We start from the raw sequence: 22,659 nt of genomic DNA, 5'->3' as shown, positions 1-22,659 counted from the left end.
TAATTATGCAAGAACTCAAAATTTCTTGGATTATTTTTTTTGCAATTTCAATATTTTCTTTATGTTTTCAAAACGTAAAAATCTTTTTCAATTTTGGATTTTATTAGATATTTAAGTTTTCCGCAAACTGAAAATCAAGCTTAATCTATGGTAGGTAATTTACAAATACTCACAAAAAAAAGATCAAGGGCAACATTAAGAAAAAAAAACATTTTAAATTACAAATATTTACCCAAAAACTATATTTGTTTTTCATTAACTTTACCTCTTGTTTTGTGAACAAAAATTAAAAGCGATCATTTGATTCATAAAAAAATATTATGAAAAAAAAATACTACAAAATTTATTCAAGAGTTAAAAAAAGCTCAAAATTCCCGACTTTTCCCGACTTTTTGACATAAAATCATAAATTCCCGACTTTTCCCGATTTTTGGCGGATTTTGACGAATTTCCGACTTTTTCCCGACTTTCCCGATTCCCCGACTTGAGTGGCCACCCTGATAAAATAAATTACATAAATCAATTTCTGATGACTTTTTTCTGATTTTATTGCAGTTTTAACCAATTCAAGGTTTTTTTTTATTAGGTCCTATAAACATTTTATATGTTTATAGGACACAATAGCTTATAGGACCTTTTCAAAAAAAAAACTCTGGAAAAAAAATCAAACAAAATAAGAGAGCTTCTTTAATTGATAAAAATTATGATTATTGAAGGTTTAGAAGGATTTAAATCAATCTTATGTTAAAAAGAAAAAAAAGTCAATTTTCATCAAAACTGAGAAAAACTGCCATTCAAAGTATCCAAAATCAATCTGAAAAATAACTTTTTTTTTCAATTTAATAATGTGAAACCCACCTTATCCTCCCCTTCCCCTTCCTGGGCCGCACCTTCCCCGTCCACGTACTGCTCCAGTTGGTCGCGCTGTTGTTCGCTCTCGCGGGCCAGCCGGGCCGCCTGTTGCTGGGCCAGTGTTGCCAGCAGTGGGTACGCGTTGGCCGCCTGCAGCTCCCGGTAGGGTCCCTGGGCCTCGATGGCGCCCCCATTCATCAGCACCACGTGCTCGACGTCCTGCAGGTACTGGAGCTGGTGCGTTACCAGCACGCAAACTTTGTCCTGTTTCGAAGAAAAAGGAAAAAAAAAACACTCTCGGATAATTGAATGGGAGGTTGTTTTTTTCTTCTCCCTTTGCGATCTGTTACATTTTTTTATTAACGCGATAAAACGCGATTAATTAAGACTTTAGCGTACGTACGCTGGCGTCTTGTAATTGTTCCCCGAGTGTCGATAATTTGTCGCGATGGAATAATTCATTAGATTAGCTGGAATAACCCACCTTTAAGTAGTCTCTGATACATTGTTCGAAGAGGTGTTTTCCCACGTGGGTATCCACGGCAGATAGTGGATCATCCAACAGGTAGACATCAGCCTTCCGGTAGATGGCTCTGGCCAGGCTGATTCGCGCTCTTTGTCCACCACTCAGGCTGATTCCTCGCTCCCCAACGATGGTCTCATCTCCCAACGGTAACAGCTGGAAGTCCCTCTCCAAGGCACAAACCTTCACCACTTCTTTGTATCGCTTCTCGTTGAAGTCCTCCACAAACACGATGTTGTTCTTGACGGATCCTTCGAAAAGCCACGGCTCTTGAGGGGCATAACTAACGGCGGATGCACTGATCTCCAGCCGACCTTCGTCCAGCTCCAGTTCTCCCAAGATTACCTGTAGCAGCGTTGACTTGCCACTTCCAACCGGACCAACAATGGCACACAGTTTGGACTTTTCCACCGTCAGCGTTACGTCCCGAATGCCAGTCACTGCAACATCAATGTGTTATTATCATGATCAGTTCTACCTCATTCTTACCCTTACCCTTGACGTGTTCTCCCTCAGCTGCCTTGTTCCAGCAAGCGGTTCCATTCTTCATAAACACTCCTCTCCTAGCGAATCCCTTCTTGTTGACGAACCTCTTACTCCGCGCCACAACGGACATCATCTTCAACGGTTTGTCATGAGCAGCCACTCCGTTGGTCATTTTCACCCCATGCAGCAGTTTGAGCTCGCTTTCCCCCTCGTGATTCCCGTTGGCAGTCGGTTTCGGATCCAGCAACTTCCGCTCGGGCAGCAGCAAAAACTCCTCAATCCTCCGAATCGATATCAGTCCCTCGGCCACCGAAGTCAACGCCAGCGGCCAAAAGTGCAGCATCGAGCTGTACAGAAGATTAAAGTACGACGTGACGATGAACACCTTCTTGGCGGTGAACACATTGCCAAAGTAGCAGTAGCCGACCAAACTCAGGAAAATCGAAAGTCGCGACACCAAGTTGAACGAGAGCAGGCCGGCCCGGATAAACAGCGTCCCGCGGATACCGGCCACCTCGCGGCGCCGGATCGAGTCCACCATGCGGCTGAAGCTGTGCTCCCAGGCGTACATCTTGATCACCTGGATGCCCTGGATGATTTCGTTCATGAAACGAACCCGCCGATCGGTGCGGGTCGCCGTTTTCAGACGGAACGAGGCCGCCTTCTTGCCGACCCAGGCTGTGGAAGATGAATTACAGTGAAAAGTTTAGATTTGATTTTTGGGTTTTCTGACTCTGCCTCGTCATTTGAAAAAAATTAGTTAAAAATTGCACCTCAGCAATCTAAAAAAATTTACTTTAAATTTTAGAAGCAGATGTAAACTAATTTTTGACGGTAATGTTTATTACAAGTTTTTACAAAATACAGAGAATTCACTGTAAATTTACAGCGAAATCACCTTTGATTTTAACATTCGATGGATACTACAATGTGAAGTTTAAAGCATAAAATATCAATTTGAAAGAACGTTGTTCATTACTACATTAAAAGAAAATGCAAAGTAGGATGAGCTTTGTTTTGAACCTCTGTAAAATTTATTAAAATAACGATGGAAAAATTGCATGTAACGTGAGGAAAATTAGAAACAATATTTTGCAATGAATGCAGTTTTCTAGAATTATTAATAACAAATGGCTACAAATAGAATTTTGCATTGACTTTTGGTAACACTGAAATTTCCAGTTTTCTAAAAGCTATAACTCTTATTTTACTGATTCTACTTTGGGTGAATATGTCGTTTATGATGTGCTTATTGTTGGCGATGTCTTAGAAAATTATTTTTTTATAATCAATTCAGCTGATAATAATTGTACAACAAAAATCCCAAAATTGATCTCAAAATATCGTGTTTCGATAAGTTTTGAACTTCTCCTAACTTTTCTACTAACTTTTCTGTACACAATAATTTTTAAATAAACCCATCTTTTTGTTATTATCTGCTTCTATTATCATTCTGTGAAATTCCATTGTTTTGCACACCGTGAAATTTAATCGCCGTGAAAAATCACTATCGCTGTTTAAAAAAATCATTTGAACTGTTTTTTAAAACAAAATTGTTGTTACAAAACATTTATACAAAAGCAGTATCTTAAAAAGCCAGAGATAGAAATACAGTCGACTCTGTGGCTGTCGATCTTCTCGTTATCAATATTGCTCCCGCTGTCAATACATTTTTCAGTCCCTTCAAGAAGTTTGCTTTGGTTTTTCGTTCAATAATGTTGATAACTACCTCTCTCGACGGTCCCTTCAATATCGACAGCGAGAGAGTCCACTGTATTTTAATAGATTAAAAAGTAAAATTGTGATTCGTTAAAAATACAAATAAACATAATAACAACAATTAAAAAATAGAAATGATTTCAAATTTTAGCTTAGAATGGAATTTGTGAAATAAAAGAAAAAGATACCAATATTTTTTTATTCTTGGAAAAAATCATATTAGCAAAAATACTTGTAATATGATGATACTATGCTCCGTTTATCCCATTTAAAAGCTAACATTTTATTTTTTCTCGAATTGTCGTGCAGACGATCTTTGTTTGTTGATATCATGCCCGGTAAAGAAAACTTGTTTTTTTTTACTAATTTATTGTGAAATTGCTTAATTTCCCTGTCATAATCGAATGACCAAACGGCCTACTTATCACCGCCAAAAATAACAGCACTGAGAAGTTCTTTTTGCAATTCCGTCGTAAAACTACTTAGTTCTCCTGTCATTCTAGAACGATGAAACGGGCTACTTGTCTCTACCCAAGTCTCTACCAAAAATCGAAAGAGAATTCTCATTTATACAAGAGCTGAAAAGTTTACCTAATAAACTTCACTGAAGAAGCTATTACAAAAAATCAAATCAAATTATTCGCTCTACAGCATTGCCTTGGCGTTCTCGATTGCGAGATTCCTACTCGAAACTAGGTGTTCGAAGGCTTGATTGTTGAGGCAATTGCAAACCTCTTTTTACACCTTAGCTTCCATCCACCCCGGGATTCGAACTGACGACCTTTGGATTGTTAGTTCAACTGCCTACCAGCGACTCCACCGAGGCAGGACCCAGGGAGACGACTCCTACACCTGGACTGAGCTAACGACCTAACCTTTTTTAGGTTAGTCCGGGACCAACATTTACTTCCCTTCCGACGGAAGGCGTGATCAGACAAATCTCGTCTCGAAAAATGCCACCGGGACCGTCTGGGATCGAACCCAGGCCGACTGGGTGAGAGGCAATCACGCTTACCCCTACACCACGGTCCCGGCTTAAGAAGCTATTACACTACCGCAAAAAAAAAACAAACAAACTCGCACTTTTTCGTGTTTGACAGTTTGCCAAACTCGCGAGCTTATTTGTGCCAAACTCGCAAACAAGGCAAAATGTATGCAGGCTGACGTTTAGACAAACACATCCAGGCAAACAAACAAAGCAGGCAAACTGGCAAACTGTCAAATAGTGCGAGTTTGATTGTTTGTGTGCCGTAGTGTAATAGCTCCTTGAATATACTGCAATTCCATTTGAAAAGGGCACAAACCGAAAAAAAAATCACCGATCGGGCTTAAAAATTGTGTGGGGGTTCCTTAGCCAAAATAACTAGACACGTATTTTTTGTTTGCTATTAGGGTGACCTACACCGTGCTAGGGTGGTCCCAAAAATTGCCATTTTCGTAAATTTTCGCAAAAAACACATTTTTATTTCCGCACAATTTCAACCGATTTTAGCTGTCTTAGATGCAAATGAAAGGTGGTTAGTTGGCCTTTCAAGGAAAAATAATTTGAGGACCGAAAAAACTAGCCAAACATTTCAAAAAGTCGTATGAAAACATAAAATGACGTTTTGACCGTGTCTGGACCAAAGAGCCTGTGTATGAACGAATTTTTAGTGGATTCCTCACAAAATTTTTACGTAACATACTCAAAAACTGAAGGTGTTCTTTAACATGACGAAAACGGGAAAAAACAACTTTTTTCACTAAAACTGCGATAACTTTAAAATTTCAGCGATGACCTATACATGTTTGACGGGGCTCAAAACTGAAAAAAACAAAGCGCACCGATTTTACGGATTAAATCCCATTTAAAATTCAAAGTCAAAGGGCCAGGTCCTGTCGCAACCAATCAAGCTTATATTTGAGATTCGGGCTCAGTACACCTGGAGGATCATGCCCTGAAAGGCCCGCAAATCTTACCCGTTTTGTTACATCCTAGTGTTTATATTATTCGTCATGTTGAACAATACATTCTCAGATCAATTTGAAGCCGCTTAGAAATTATAGTTGAGATCAGCGACAGTGAAAATATATTCTCGTAATAAGATTGTGAAATTTTGGTAAAGAATTTGTTTTATGGAGTTGTCTGGACTAATGGATATAAACTTAGCATCAACAACCAATGAAAAGAAGCCTCAAATAGCTGCAAAGCAATTTGAACGTTTTATTTCTTCAAGCTGACATTTACGAACCAACCAGCAACATTAACTTTACAAGGATGCCATTGTCATTGCACTATGGCTGTGTGAAAGCTCTTAAAAGTAAAACTTCCTTTGGCTTTTCACTGCTGCTGCAAGGCCGTTAAAGTATACAAAGGTACAAACACTGCCACATTATTGACTGTTTCAATCACATTTTCCACCGCAATGTACAATGGAGCGGAAATTTATGAAAGCATATCCCTGTTATTTGTCGGTTTTCCCCCAGCCTCAATAACCTCCCCGGGTCGAAACCGCTCCACCACAAGGAAGAATGGAGGGTGAACAAATTTTCTTTGTTAAAGCTCAGTAACTCATAAAAATGAGGCCCACGGGTGAAAGTTTGTTTCCCCTCGCCGCCTCATTCTTGGCGTGGCCACTGTCGTGAGAAAGTGAACATAGTTTTGTCTGCTAGAAAATACCAGGCGCCTCCATTCGGAACCCAATAAATTCCCCCGTGAAAAACGAAAATGTTGAATATTTGCTTGGGTGCCAAACAATCGTGTGCAAAATTGAGGTCTTCAGCGTCCTACTCGGATGTTTCCCCCAGTAAACCTTCAATGGACACGCAACTTTGCTGTTTCAGCCCGCGACTCATTCTGCCCACAGTTAGGAAACGAGGTTGGGGAAGTCCATAAAAAGGCACCGGTCTCCCCAACTAATAGTAGCGGAAAATAACGCCAACTGCGGACAGGTCGTAAATTAGGGACGAGTTTTCCAATTTATTTGCGACTGTCGAATGGTTTACGCGTGTGAAGGATTAGGGTCTCTTTAAGCATGTGGAAGGTGTCCCAGTTTGTGTAAACGTTTGGAGCTTGTTTGCAAGACATGAGTTTTTTCATTATTATTTAATATCAGAAATATGTTCCATGACTCACATAAATCTTCACTATTAATTTCACTAGACCATCAAAATTACTCCAAATCCTCTTCCCGCTAAAAATATAATTATTTGGCAAATTTGCACACCGCACAATAACCAACTTGAACGTTTGGTACGGTATGTCCACTAGGGTGTAATATGGTTGTATGGAAAAAATTAAAGTTGTCCAAATTTAGTGAGCACAGCACTTTTTCAGTTCCTATTGGGGTCCTCAACTTCTCCTCAAAGTTTGGGACCGATTGGTTTAGTCCTCACTTTGCGCAAAGCGATTCAATTTTCCATATAAATTTGTATGGAGAAAACCATTTTTTTGGATTTTGATATTTATTAAATCCACGTTTCATGCTATATCAAAACCGAACTCATATTCGGATGCTCTGGAATCTGCTCTACAACTTTCCAGAAGAGAGTATGGTGCTAGCTTGCCTCTAAAAAAAGATAAAGCGTGTTCAAAACTCGTCTAAAACGTGTTTTTTGCTCGAAAATCACGTTTTAGACGAGTTTTGAGGGCGCTATATCTTCTTTCAGGAGCAAGTTAGCACCATACTCTCTTCGGCAAAGTTGTAGAGCACCTTCCAGAGCATCCGAATATGAGTCCGGTTTTGATATGGCATGAAACGTCGAATTGTTAAATATCAAAATCCTAAAAAATGGTTTTCCCCATACATATTTATATGGAAAATTGAATCGCTTTGCGCAAAGTGAGGACTAAACCAATCGGTCCCAAACTTTGGGGAGTTGTTTAGGACCCCAAAAGGAACTGAAAAAGTGCTGTGCTGGAAAATCGATTTTGATATTACACCCTAATGTCCACGCATCCTTCCTCCCCTGTTAATTTTGTGCAATGTGATTCGTCCAAAGAATCCTGTCTCTGCGGTTAAAAAAACGCAGTAGACATGGTTTCTTTGTTTTTTTTTTTTGCAAAAATAATTGTGGTGTATTCTAAACACAAATTCTAACAAGATGCTTTTCTCGGATTGACTGTGCTTGTGTTTAATTAGGTTCGAGCAGTTCTCTGACAGTTTGGACAACGATTATTTTTTGTATTTTTTTACTTGGATGAAATATTAGGTCTATTCCCGTACTTGCAGAATTGCAGAATTTCTGCAGCTTCTGCAGAATTCTGCAGCCAGCATAAGTCACTTTTTTGCAGCACGTTCCCTTACTTTTCAGCTCGCTCTCTTCATCTCTCTCTTTTGCAGAAGTTCTGCAAGGAGAGAAGCCGCAAAACTTTTGCCTGGGTAGCGCGTTCCGGTACTTTTTCTGCAATATTGTACACAGTTGAGTGGATTTACTCAAATTGGGTATTGAAGTTTTTTAAAATTATTTCAAAACAATTAAAAAAATGGATTGACAAAAATTGTAATTGAAAGAAGTTTACCTCTAGAACGGGGACTTATTTTTTATGCAAATCAACATTTTATCTAAAAAATCAAGCATGTATCATTTATTAAACTAGAAATTTATAATGCTTAGGTAGACATTTTATATTAGAAACAACTCAAAACTTTACATTAGGTAAACAATTTAAGAACTGAGAATGGCAGGTACATTTAAAAAACATAATTAAAAAAAGAAAAAGGTGTAATATAGGAGGTATATTTATTAGGGTGGGTACGTTTTTCAAAAAGTTCTCGGATCAAGTTTTAGTATGGTTCCCCTTGTAGGGCATGCCCATAGGGACTTTCATGCCAAATATCAGCTTATTTGGTTGTAAACTGGCTGCGCGCATCAGGGTTAAAGTTTACATGGGAATTACTATGGGAAAATTGGAAATTTTGTTCAAACACTCCTACAGGTCTGGGAAAATAACGCGCCAACTTCTGGTATGGTCAGGCCTATGGGGAATGGTCTGGAGAACACTTTTCCCGAAGAGAGCATATGGATTCGTTGTCCCTAGACCTGGCGCATCGGCAAACAATCCAACGTCTCCGAAATCAACGGTTTTCCCCCAAAAAGCATCAAATTTTCCTTAGCATGCTATGAATGGTTGATGAACACCGCGACGCCATACGTCAGGCAGCTACCACGTGGTTGAAATATTTGCAAAAAAATACAAATTTGCTATGCAAAGATTCTGAATTCGACTAAATAATATCAGGATTGCTCGAAATGATCATTTTCTAGTTCAAAGAAGGTTTGCAATTGAATATTCCAGCCGTTTCTCACCCACAAGGTAGCTGCCTGACGTATGGCGTCGCGGTGTTCATCAACCATTCATAGCATGCTAAGGAAAATTTGATGCTTTTTGGGGGAAAACCGTTGATTTCGGAGACGTTGGATTGTTTGCCGATGCGCCAGGTCTAGGGACAACGAATCCATATGCTCTCTTCGGGAAAAGTGTTCTCCAGACCATTCCCATAGGCCTGACCATACCAGAAGTTGGCGCGTTATTTTCCCAGACCTGTAGGAGTGTTTGAACAAAATTTCCAATTTTCCCATAGTAATTCCCATGTAAACTTTAACCCTGATGCGCGCAGCCAGTTTACAACCAAATAAGCTGATATTTGGCATGAAAGTCCCTATGGGCATGCCCTACAAGGGGAACCATACTAAAACTTGATCCGAGAACTTTTTGAAAAACGTACCCACCCTAATATTTATATAGACCATAAATACATGTTTTAATAGAAAAATGTTTGAAAGATAACATAAATAAATTATGATTGGATTTCACATCGAAGAACAACGTTGACGCAGCGAAATTGACAAATAAAAAAAATAATCACAAACTCTACAATTTTGAAACTCATAAATTTATAAATCTGAAAATTAAGAAATTCGTGATTAAAAATATAAAAAGAACTTTTTTCAAATTGAGGAACTTTAAAAAAATAAATCAAATATTAGAGAAATTTAAAAATGCAAATATTTATTTCAGAAAAAAACAATAAAAATATTTATATAGACCATAAATACATGTTTTAATAGAAAAATGTTTGAAAGATAACATAAATAAATTATGATTGGATTTCACATCGAAGAACAACGTTGACGCAGCGAAATTGACAAATAAAAAAAATAATCACAAACTCTACAATTTTGAAACTCATAAATTTATAAATCTGAAAATTAAGAAATTCGTGATTAAAAATATAAAAAGAACTTTTTTCAAATTGAGGAACTTTAAAAAAATAAATCAAATATTAGAGAAATTTAAAAATGCAAATATTTATTTCAGAAAAAAACAATAAATCAGAAATTCAAAGCTTGAAATTTCAAATAATTAAAAATTAAACATTGAAAATTTCAAAAAATCTTAATTTTCAAAATTCGAAATAAAAAAATAAAGGTTTCTAACTTAAAAGTTCCTAAACTTAAAAATTCAAAAATATTTAAATTCCAAATAAATGAGTCAAAAGTTTGAATATTTCAAAGTTCAGAACACCAAAAATTCAAAAGTCACAGTTTAAAAAAAATAATAAAAAATAAAAAAAAACAAAAATAAATAAAATTTTAAAATTCTGTACATAAAAAAATGAAAACTCAAATATTTAAAAAAAAATAGAAACAATTCGTACTCTATTTTCCGAAGAACGCGAAGAACTCGTCAAAATGTTCAATCTCTAAATCCTCTAAACCTGATTTTCTAACGACTCCAAAAAATGTACTTTTTGTGATTCAAGATGGCGCATTTAAGAATTTCCGAATTTTAGAATTTAAACTTCCTAAAATTTAAGAATTCGACTAAATTAAATCACATTTTTTGGTTCAAATAAGAATACAAATTGGTAGCACCGTTAAAGGTACAATTTATTACTTGGCAATTAAATTTACCTATTATTTAAACACACATATTTAGTATATTCAAAAAGTTATCATTTGAATACTAAAAATTATCGCTATATCATTTACATTAATGAACACAAAAAAATCGTTCTCAATAAAACCAGACATAAAAAAAACTAACTTCCCAAAAAATCCATCAATTTCAAATATACAAACGTCTCTTCAAAAGACTAATTCAATTTAGTAATAATAAAACAAAAAAAAATATTACAACTAATAATAAAATGCTTGATTTCACCCAAATTGCAAACTTTATGTAAGCGTGTACTCAACATCCATCACACCAACTTGCAGTCACTTTTCAACAAGAAAGAGAAGAGAGAGCTGGCAGAAAAGTACGGGAACGGTTTTGCTGCAACTTCTGTCTCGCTCATTGCAGAAGTTCTGCCTGGGAAAAAAGTTACTTATGTTGCAGAAAAGTACGGGAACGCTCTGCTGCCGATTTCGTGCAGAATTGCAGAATTCTGCAGTACGGGAATAGACCTATTGTGTGTAGCTTTTCTGTGACCAAAGAAGACATTATACATCATTAGAACATTTTTTGATCTAAAAAAAAAACATTAGAAAGAAGAACTCTTATTAAAAGAAAATAAGGTTGTAACTTGTTTTAAAAGACTTTGCTAATGTTTTGAAAAATATAGGGGAAAGTGGGGCAAGTGTAACAAGCTAAGGAAATGCTCGTTATAACTCATTAAAAACGTTAAAAAATCTGTCGGATTTATTGGAATATTCTTATTCCAGGTCTTGACTGAGACTTTGATAGAACAAGTTTTTAAAAAAATCTGTTTTTTTAATGTAAAAAATTGATTTTAATTTTTTTGATTTTTCGTACGTTTTACTCAACTAGTGGGGCAAGACGAACAACCCGTTGGGGCAAGAGGAACAATGCATGAAAAAACATGCTAATTTACTAACAATTGAACTAATATCACTTAGATACATCAGATTAGGATGAATTTGAAACGTTTTTTTCATTTTTAATATTTTACTAAAAATTTGACCGTTTTTCGAATAAAACATTACTTAGATGATAAATAGTAAATTCATGATATTATTATATAGTGTATGGACAATTTTTTAAACTATTGATTATCAGTTTTTAAGAACTTTTATGTATTTTTTCACAATAAAATATGTTGCTGCAGCAATTCGTATTTTTTCCATACTAAAAATTCATATGGTACACTTGCCCCACACAAACAAGATTTTTTTAAAACTCTTTACAAAAATAACCAAAACATAAATCATACTTTATAATACGTGCAAGTCATTGGTAGGGACACTCTACTGATCTAGGAAAAATAGCATTTTGATAAAATGAGCCTTAAAACGAATCCTAAGCCTTATCTTGTACTTTCCAAATATTATAAGGAAACAAAGGTTTTGAAAAAAACTTCATTCAATATTATGCCCCGTGGCGTTTACGTCGTTTTGGTGGTTATGTGGTAGTAGAATCAGCTAATTGCATTGCTAGCAACAATTCCTCATACTGGAAATAATCAAAATTGTAAAAATTACGGCCTTACTAGCGATTGTTACTTTTGCCCCATATGGTCGTCTTGCCCCACCTTCCCCTAATTTGTATTAGAGGTCAACTTTGGCTGTGTTTTTATTAACTTTTCCTAAATGTTAAGAAAATTCAGTATGTAACGCTTTTTTAACAATTTAAATGATAATGGTGTACATATAGAGCAGAAAATGTGAAAAACAAGCAAAAATTGAGAAAGTGATTGGTAAAACATAAAAAGTTAGAAAGGCCAAATGTAATGATAGTAGATGGTAGAATAGGCCAAATACTACCAAATACAAAGATAAACTGAAAAAGATAAATGCAAATTTAAATATTAAAAATAAAACAACAAAAACATGAAACAAGAGAAGTAAAGTTTTTCGTAGAATAAAAGTTGCTCAAAATGACCTCCTAAAGTCGGGAATCATAAACATTTTCGAAAAAAAAATGGGCAGCTGAGGGTTAAGATGACAAAAACTGTCAATTTTTGGGAAATGGTACAAAGGGGATAAAAATTTATTTGGCAGTGTTGCCAATTAAAGAAAAACTGGTAAAAGGTCGAAAAACTTTCATAATTGTTTTCATGTAAAATCAAATCAACAACCATTGCTTCAATCTTCAATCAAAATTAAGCTAATTTGTAGGAAATTTTCTGACACCTTGGAAAAAAAAATTAGATGTTGTCAAGCTTGGGCATGACTTTTACAGGTTGAAAATATCACGTATTTAACTAATAATGAATTTTGAGTGGCTATAACTTAAAAACAGAACACGATACAAAGTTTCTCTGAAAATTCAAAAAAATACCTAATTGGTAAACAATTTGTTCATTTTTGGTAGGAAATGGAATTTTAGCATTAAAAGTTGTTATCTGTTCCAGGTTTCAAGAATAGGTGAAATAGTTATACTTTTTCCAGATCAATTTATGTGGCACTTTCACTTTAAATTCGTCATTAGTGAAAACAGATGGCTTTTAGCATAAAATATTGACTGAGAATGTTATAAATATCAAATCTTGCCAGGGTCGCCCATGCCTGCGGCTAGGTTCCTTTTTTGCACCTTTGAGGCATCTCCCACCGGATCCAGCAGAAAAAAGGGGTGTCAATTTACGGGATTAATGCCCCTCCTGGGATTATCTGTGCTTTCCCCGGCTACAGCAACCTTTTTCAAACCCCCCACATCGGATGCTACCGACCAAGAACACGTTTCATCAATATTTGAGCATTCCAAACACTTCACAGCTGGAGCAGTTTGACTATTTTGGGAAAGGTTTTCTTTTTTTTTATTTCTGTTGCAGCAATTTACTGTATTATTTAAACAGTGTGGGGTCTTTTCGACGATTGCGTCAACGTCAACAATTTTGGGATCCCCCTCCACTCCATCTTACCTTGCAGCGGGATGAAGCTCAGCAGGAACGCAATTCCAATCAGACCGGCCACGCCAATCTCGCGGTAGATGAACCAACCGAGCACGACCAGCTCGATCGGACCCTTCCAGATGTCGTGCACGAAGCCGGTGGCCGTGTCGAATTTGGCCACGTCGTTGGACATTAAATTAATCACCTGTCCGGTGAGGCCGTCCGTTCCGGCCGCCTTCGTGATCCGGAGGGCCTACGGGGATAATTTCGGGAGAAGACTTGTATCAGAAAGCTGTCTCTACAGGTGTTTGGCTGTTTGGTGAACAGAAATTTTGTAATTTTTACTTTCTACAAGAATACTAAATCGGCACATCCCTGTATACAACATTCGGGTTCGCAGAATCGCCGACTCTTGCTCACTTATTCATTCAAGCCGTTAGTCCCATTTCACGTTTACGGCGAACCCAAATGGACAGGACACCGCCAGGCCACGGGCCTGTTTTGTGTCGGATGTGACCGGTAGCAGTGTGACACCGTCACATAATTCATTCAATCGGACACGCGGCGAAAACTGACTGACAGGATGAGCTCTTTTGATGGTGAGACCTCTCCGAATGTCGTGTACATTAGAGCTAGCTTTCCGAGGAGGGACATCTAGAGGGTTGATTTGGCAATACCTTTTTGTACAGCAACGAACAGCACGCCACCCGGATCTTCATGCCAATCTGGAAGATGTACAGAATAAAGTGATGGAACACGGCGACCGGAACAAACGAGCAGGCCACAATTCCTCCCGCGTAGTAGTACGCTTCGGTTTTGCTGATGGTGGTCTGGCCAGGGGCAAAGTAGGACACCAGTCCGCCAAGGCACAGCGGCTGCACTATCCTGCAGAAACAAATAAAACCTTTAAAAAACATCTACTAATCAGTCTACCAAATTATCTCTCTTGCCTTGAAAACGAATCAATAGTCGTGTACATGAACCCATTCGCCAAAATGGTCCACCCGTAAATCGCCACAATCACCCGCAAAAAGCTCGGTCTGTCCTTCTTCAACTCCAGCTTCCAGCGATCCTCAAACTGGTACGACAGCTGTTCGCTCTGGTGAGCCGACAGCGTTTCATAGATATCGGCCTCGTCGATCGGCCGCTTCAGCCCCGTCTGGAACAGGTTCCTAAGCCACCAGAACGTGTACCGGGACAGACCGTTCGCCTTGGTCACCGGGTTCTCCTCCCGGCGCATCTCGTGGATGCTCGGATCTTGCGCATACTGGGTTGGATTCATCGTCGTCGGCGGCGGGTTTCAGCTGGACATTTCACTCAGTCAGTGCGCCGGAGCGAGTTCAATCCGACTCGTGGCGACTTGGCGCGATGAGGTAGGATGAGGATTACACAATATTGCCCGTGATGTGGCTGATAATGGACCTGCAATAAAGAGAGGTATGCTTTCGTGTTATCTGCCGGTGAATTTACGAGCGCGGGAAATATTCACGCGGTCAGTGCAAGGGAACTTGCTTTGCGTGATTGATATAAAGAGTTCTGAAGCTATCGTAATCCTTAAATTTGAAATATTGAAAATAAAAAATATAAATAGTTATCAATTTATTTTTTTAAATGGAATTAATGATCTTAATTTACACAAAAACTATAAAGTTTTAATTAAATCTTCCAAGACAAATGAAAATGGAACCAATGAATTGGGTAAAAATTAAAGTCAATGTTATTACGGCCTATTAGACATTACCAGAATGGAGGAAGATAACAGACTTTTTGTAAGTTTAGAGAAAGTCAAGACATCATCAAGGCACTGTAGGTTTCTGGATATTTAGCTGTGTTAGCATTTTTTCTTATGTTTTAGGTTACTATAAGGGCATCTTTTGCACTGAAGTTTGATGTTTTTTTTTCAAAAAAATAAAAAAAAAAACTTTAAGAGGCTGTATCTCTTCCACAAAATCATAAATGGGAAATTCTAGAAAACTTGCTCTTGGGCCTTTTTTTTAAATGGCCCAAGATAACACACAAGCAGCGATTTGCATTTTCTAATTAAAAAATAGTAGTTTATGCAACAAGTTACAAAAAGAGGTTTTTTTCAGCACGAGACGTATATTTATCCAACGAGGTTCACCGAGTTGGATAAATACGAAGAGTGCTGAAAAAATCAAGTTTTGCAAAGAGTTCCATATAACATATTTTGCAATTCCAAAAAACACACACTGAGTGAAATTTTATGTCAAATTTTCATGTATTTTGTCAATAAATCGTTTAAATCAAAAAAATGTTGAAAAGTGTTACTTTTCGAAACAAGTGCTGAAAAGTGTTGCTATTCGATTCTGTTATTTTTGGTACAGAAAAGTAGGCTATTTCGTCGTTCAAGAATGACAGGAAAAGTAAGTAGTTTCACGACGGAATTGCAAAAAAAGTATTTTTTTTTGGTAGAAATTTGATTATATATATTAAAAATAGAACCAATTTTAATTGTTTTCTAAACATAAAAAAAGGCAAAGCAATCAACTTTAACGATTCCCGGGTCTTTTGTGGGCTCTGTTGCAAGTTTCTGCTCATTTCTAGGCGTCCGAAGGTTATGTGTGATGAGTCACCCAAAACCTCTTTTACGCAATTGGACCGACGTTTTACTTCCCCATCCGATAGAAGGCCAGGAGGATAAGGCGGGAATCGAACCCGCGCCCCATAGCAACTAAGGGATCGGCAGCCGAAGCCGCTAACCACCGCGCCATGAGGCCCTCCACTTTCTAAACATACTTTTTTTTAAATTGGCAACACTGCAAAAAGAACTCTAAGCATTTTTGAGTTACACAAAAAAAATCCTGTAAATTTACATTATTCATCTTCATGTACCAAAAGGTATCATGATAAATGATGTATATTTACATTAGATTCGTTGGAAATTTACATTAAATTCATTGGAAATTTAGCGATTGAAAGAAAACCAAACACAACTTTTTTTAGTACAGGTAGTTTTCAAGTCAATGTTTGGCAGAAAAACATTGAATATATGATTTACATTAAATAAGAATTTACAGGAAGCCGAACCCGGTAGAAATTCCTTAGAAAAAAATCCTGTAAATTCACATTATTCATCTTCATGTACCAAAAGGTATCATGATAAATGATGTATATTTACATTAGATTCGTTGGAAATTTACATTAGTTTTGTTGGAATAATTCAAATCATTTTTTCTTCGAATTGGCAAATCGGAATGAGGAGCTCGACTTGGATTGCTGTAGGAAAAGAGTGTGGCCTATGTTCTGTTTTCTGCAGCAAAAGGCAGCAACTCTTATTTTGAAAAGATGTTTCACAGGTACATAGAAAAAAATATGTAAATTTACACATCACGTAATTGCTGTTTTTTATGTAAACTCACTCAATGAAATGTTGAAAATCTGATGTAGATCATGAATCTAATGGAAACGTTGAGCATGGAAACTCAAATCTAAGGAATTTCTACCGGGTTCGGCTTCCTGTAAATTCTTATTTAATGTAAATCATATATTCAATGTTTTTCTGCCAAACATTGACTTCAAAACTACCTGTACTAAAAAAAGTTGTGTTTGGTTTTCTTTCAATCGCTAAATTTCCAATGAATTTAATGTAAATTTCCAATGAATCTAATGTAAATATACATGATTTATCATGATGCCTTTTGATAAATGATAAATAATGTGTATTTTTTTCTGTGTAGTGTGGGACACTAGAACATTTACTGCATACATCTTTTTACTTAAAATTTAGGGGATGGTAGTTAAAAAACACAGCCAAAGTTGACCCCTAAAAAAATGACATGACATGACATGACATTGGCAAAGTCACATAAAACAAGTCACACTCCAACCCTAAAATTTTATTAAATTTTAAGAGTTCCCCTTTCCAATGCTTTTTAAGCATCGAAAATTGGTTGAAAAATGGATTTTTGGCGATTTTTAAATCGAAGCCCGTCTAAAGGCCCGTCATGCTTTTAAACTCAATCCTGAAAAGTTATCATCGATTTAAAAAAGTAATTTTTGTATGAATAACTTTTTTTCACCAGCGTTAGGCTCGGATATCAATGGGTTAATCTTAAATAATTTCGATCAAAATTTACACAGATGCTCAAAATATTTTTTTCTAGGCACCATAACGGACAGTTACCAAAAATTAATGATGTTTTATATGGACGAACTAATTATAATACTACTCACAAAATTTAACAACAAAATTCTCCAATTAAATTGTTGAAAATTGAAAAAAAATAACATGGATGCAAAATGTTTACTAATCTAAACAAAAATAAACATTAGACGCGATTCCACAAGTCATTCGCCTCCACCCACGCAGTATACTTATACACCATTAGAAGCTCATTCATCACGAGACACATGATGGCATGGCCGTTTTCCCCAATACCGGCTCGCACTGGTTTAGCTCAGAAGATTACGTCGCTGACCGCGGACACGGCGTTCTCCCCAATGCCAATGTCGAAAAAGAAATAATCTCCTCGCGCCTGAACTCAACTGAGAAGAGTCAAGGTTCCAGTAGTTTAATTTCGCGAGACGGCCCTTTCTATTTCAAGATTGTTTACGGAAACAATAATGCGAATAAATTTTCTAGGGTAATTATTTCAATTGAGAAAAAAAAATTATTCTAAAAATATAGGCTAAAACACTTGCGTTGGCAAACTGCCCCAAACCATCAATAACCGAAGGTATTGTGGTGTTTGTACAAACAGAAACGGTCGCATGTGCGCTGTGCCATGTGCGCAATACACAACAACCCGAAACCGAAAAAAGCAAAACATAAACAATCGCCGATTCCGCCATCACAAACACAAGAATGATGATTGGCGAGTAATCGCCGACGGTGAATCTCGCTTTCTATTAAAACGATTCGACGCTGACCGCGAACGCGCCTACTGATAACGGTCAAGGTTGTTTGTAAATATTACAGTATTTTGTTGCGTCACGCGCCGCTTTGCGCGCGGCTCTACACCCGAACCGAACGTTTAGTGCAAGTTTTGCAACAATTTAGTGCAGAGTTTGCGTCAACGAGTGGTTACAAACACGTGTGCATTATCACTAATACGTTTCGGCCCACTTTTTAGTCATCTTCAGGGTGACATATCGATACTTATTTGGTTTTTTTAAAGTGCTCACCAGAATCAAATCGATTGTTAACACTACATCAATGTCATAATGATTGAATGCACGAACTCGAAGAATCTTCACTCTCACTAATCAATACTGTTTGTGATGCGCAACATCCAGCGTTTGAGACAACGTGGTTGATAGTAGCACTTCTCGTTGAAACCACACAATTTTTAGAAGTTCACTGTCAAACTGGTGATAATCGACGATTGGTCCAGACCGTGAAGAATGTGCCGCTCCATGCGGGTTCCCATTAAGTCCAATCGACTCAGTTCAATTGGTCTCAATTAGTTGGCGTGGTCGTCGTCGTTCTTCTCCTTAATGAAACAGACAAGAGTGTCTGAACGTTCCCCCGAAGGGATGAAACCTTCTCGTTACAATGTGCTTACCTGCTATCGCAACAAAATCCTAATAAGAAAGCTTGTAGTCAACCAACAAACGCCGATAAGAGGCCTCTTCACTCTCTAGTCAAGAAGATCTTCCCGTTATCTTCCTGCAATCTTACTCGACGAATACCGCGACAAACTGCGACGACGACGACGAGGGTTTCGCGGAAAAAACACGCGAAATCCGCACCGAATATTAATCGCTACTGGCCCGTTCTCTCGGTAGGGAGGTTCACCAAACTACCCCCCTTCATTCTCTCTTGCTTGTTTTTGAAACTGCCTCGAGAGTGAGAGGAAAGTGCTCCCAAAACGGGAGAGGACGCGCACCGGTATAGCAGAACAGCTGACGACTTTGTTGTCAACGCTCTCCGATTACATATTACTCATGAAAAATAGCTTTGTCTTAGAAGTGAATCGTGTTTCGGTTTCGTGACTATTAAGAGGTCGTAAACATTGTCTTTGACCTCGAAAAATGGCATCACTGCCAATCTGCCACATAGTGAGAAAAGTAGTCTCCTGTCTTCAGTTTTACTCTATGTCGTAAAAAATCATGTTTCGCACAGAATTACAACCATCGACCCTTTACACTAACTATATCCGACACGTGGTTGAAATGCGCTACACCCCACTTATTAAGTATTCCCCACAACAACAATAAAAGAGAAAAAGAAGCACTGACTGGCGCCGCCGGTAGTGACCATCGTTTGGCTGTAGCCTCAGAACCGGCACTGAGAAACCGGATGTCGCATTGCAGTAGCGCTTTTCTTCGTTTTTTTTCCTGTGTTTTGTTTTGCTCAACAAAGTTGACGGAAGGAGGAAGGAATCCTTCAAAGGAGGCAGTCGCGGTGCCTCCACGTGTAACGTGAACAATTTTATTGGGGGAAATAAGCCCATTTCAATTTTGCGCGGAATCGCCAAATCAGCAGGAAAAATTTGCTGGGTTGCATTTGCTGATTTTTTACCATTTTGTTTGCTGAACCAGCCAATGCTTTTGTTAAAATCTGCATTTGCATAAAATCAATACAGACAACTATGTTTTGCTGTATAAGTTTCCTGTTTGTATTTGATTGAGCCTATCAAAACAGCTCTCTGCAAGAGGTCGAAATTCATGGTTTTTTTAACCCTCTACAACCTAACCCCGCCTTGAGACGGGCTTCGATCTGAAAAATTGCCAAAAATCCATTTTTCAACCAATTTTTGATCTTTAACCCTCTACAACCTAACCCCGCCTTTAGACGGGCTTCGATCTAAAAAATCGCCAAAAATCAATTTTCCAACCGATTTTTGATCTTTAAAAAGCATTGGAAAGAAGAACTCTTCAAATTTTAGAAAATTTCAGGGTTGGAAGTTAAACTTGTTTTATGTGACTTTGCCAATGTTTTTAAAAATGTCATTTTTTAGGGGTCAACTTTGGCAGTGTTTTTTACTAACATTTCCTATATTTTCAATAAAAAGAAGTATGGAGCAATTCCAGCCCAAAACAGGAATTTTTCAGGTACTTTTTTCTCGACCCTCTCCGATTTCAATGAAACTTTGTAGACATGTTATCCTACGCTTATATAAGCCATTTTTGTGTGTATGGAGCCAGTTCCACTCGATAATGACATTTGAGAAGGGCGTAAGTGTTTTAAATATTTTTGTAATTCGGAATTTAAATATTTCTGTATCTCGAAGCCGTTGCATCGTATCAAAAAGTGGTCAAAGACAAACTTGTAGGAAATTTTACGGACTTTTCGATAAAAATACACTGAAAGAAAAAAACACCCAACTTTTATGAGATTTTTTGATTTTTAAGTTTAAAAGTCAAATTTGAGGGGGAGCCCACGATTTTTTTTCGTTCAAAATTTTTGTGAAGATAGCCTAAGATGTTACAAAAAGACTCACGAAAAATGCAGGATGGAGCAACTCACCTAAAAAAATACAAAAATCATTTACTGAAACTGTTTTTTGAAAAATGCTCTAAACGTCAAAATTTTCAAAAACCGAATACGGGAATCGATTCTCCAGACAATTTTACATAAAAGTCTCCATATTGACCATTGTCCTAAGTCCAATCCTTGTAAAGTTACAGCGGTTTTAAAAATAAAAATGTTGAAAAAATAGGCTTTTTGATGGTTTTTGGCAATTTCTATATGACAGACTTAATTTTTCAGTCTCGTAAATATTTTTACCGGAAAGCTCGTCAAATTTCCCATAAGTTTGTCTTTGACAACATTTAAATTTGTTTACAATATAAATGATAATGGTGCCATTCTATAGCAGAAAATGTGAAAAACAAGTAAAAAATTGAAAAAGTGACTGTAAAAACATGAAAAAGGTTAGATAGGCAAAATGTAATGATAGGAGGTGTTAGAATAGGCCAAATAGTACCAAAAATAAACATAAACTAAACAAGATTAATGAAAATTAAAATACTAAAAATTAAACAAGAAAACATAAAACAAGAGAAGTGAAGTTTTTCGTAGAACAAAAGTGGTTCAAAATGACTTCCTGAACACGGGAAAAATAAAAAAATTCGAAAAAAAAATTTGGCCAGTAGAGGGTTAAGACATTTGAGCCGGACCTGTTACAGTTATGTGAAAATTAAAGTTTTTTTTTGCTTCTACCAAAATCTGTTACTTTTAAAGCACTTTTCAAAACATGAAATTCAAGGTTAAACGAAAATTATAAAATTAAATAATATTGATTGAACTTGTACAATCAACTCTAAATTATTTTTAAAATATGTAATAACTTCAATTAGACATTTCGATCTTTACAAGAGTGAATTTTGGGTTCACAAATCGGACAAAACCGTTAAACTTTAAGAAAAATATTGTTTCATGAATTCCTTAAAAAACAAAATTTGTTAACAGTAGAATAATTGAAAGTTTACCGTAAAAAAAAATTTACAATGCTTTTTGGAATGCGCATATGAGCAATTCTCTACGAAATCGACCGATTTCGACCATTTTTAGTTTTTTTTTGTATTTTTTTATTTGGCTACAACTTTGTGGGGTCCTTCCAATGACCAAAGAAGCCATACAATTTTGGCAGCTGTTCATACTAGAGGTGGGCTAAAAAAGAGCGCACCGCTCAAAGAGCCGGTTCACTGAAAAGAGCGAACGAACCGTGGCTCACTAAAAAAGAACCGCTGTTCTTTTTTAAACTCAGGTCTTTTGAAAGAACCGATTAATTTTTATAAGCATTGAAATTTTTGAAATTGCATTTTCAATTCTCAAAAACAAATTCAATTCTACATTTTTTGGAAATTCAATAAATTATATTTATAACAAAAATCATGCCATGTTTCAATTTCAGCGAGTATTAAATTTGTTTTTGAGAATTGAAAATGCAATTTCAAAAATTTCATTGCTTATAAAAATGAATCCCAAAAGTAAATGATTTTCTAGACAAAATTAAATAAACTTTCCATTGTACCTAGATTAATGTGTGGATGCCATTCAATTACTCGAATATTCAGTTTTGAGTAGAAATCTTGACTTAGAGACCACCAAGACCTATGGTTTTCAGGGGCATCTTCTCGTTTTCAGGGGCATCTTCTCGTTTTCAGTTTTTTTTTATTAAATATGGCCTTTAAAAATATTTTTCAAAGTTTATGTCACCCCTCCTTTTAACAATCGGTCCGAAAATCAGGGGGCAAAACAATTTTTTTTTCAAAAAACTTCCAAATTTAATGGAAATAGAAGTCATATCAACTGAAAACAAATTAAAAAGCATTTTGAGATCGATCAAAAATATTTTGAATTTTTGTAAAATTCCGTTGCACAGTAATGCAAAA

General features: G+C 36.7%; 2 protein-coding genes across 9 annotated transcripts in view; one reads left to right on the top strand and one right to left on the bottom strand.

Moving 5' to 3' along the window:
* The window catches only part of LOC6039901 (probable multidrug resistance-associated protein lethal(2)03659), a 28,891-nt gene extending 9,817 nt beyond the window's left edge, over positions 1–19,074 (bottom strand). Inside the window, exons 1-7 of the mRNA XM_038257987.1 lie at positions 18,882–19,074; positions 14,307–14,778; positions 14,034–14,241; positions 13,387–13,609; positions 1,871–2,539; positions 1,337–1,815; positions 859–1,116 (exon numbers count right to left, since the gene is read on the bottom strand). Coding sequence (XP_038113915.1) covers positions 859–1,116; positions 1,337–1,815; positions 1,871–2,539; positions 13,387–13,609; positions 14,034–14,241; positions 14,307–14,638 — 2,169 coding nt within the window. The 5' untranslated portion in view covers positions 14,639–14,778; positions 18,882–19,074. The remainder of the gene's footprint in view (positions 1–858; positions 1,117–1,336; positions 1,816–1,870; positions 2,540–13,386; positions 13,610–14,033; positions 14,242–14,306; positions 14,779–18,881) is intronic.
* The window catches only part of LOC6039898, a 153,265-nt gene that overhangs the window by 111,159 nt on the left and 19,447 nt on the right, over positions 1–22,659 (top strand). The window lies entirely within an intron of this gene.

The sequence above is a fragment of the Culex quinquefasciatus genome, chromosome 1 (assembly GCF_015732765.1).
Source record: "Culex quinquefasciatus strain JHB chromosome 1, VPISU_Cqui_1.0_pri_paternal, whole genome shotgun sequence".
Taxonomy (NCBI): domain Eukaryota; kingdom Metazoa; phylum Arthropoda; class Insecta; order Diptera; family Culicidae; genus Culex; species Culex quinquefasciatus.
This window is presented reverse-complemented; position numbering and strand designations above follow the sequence as displayed.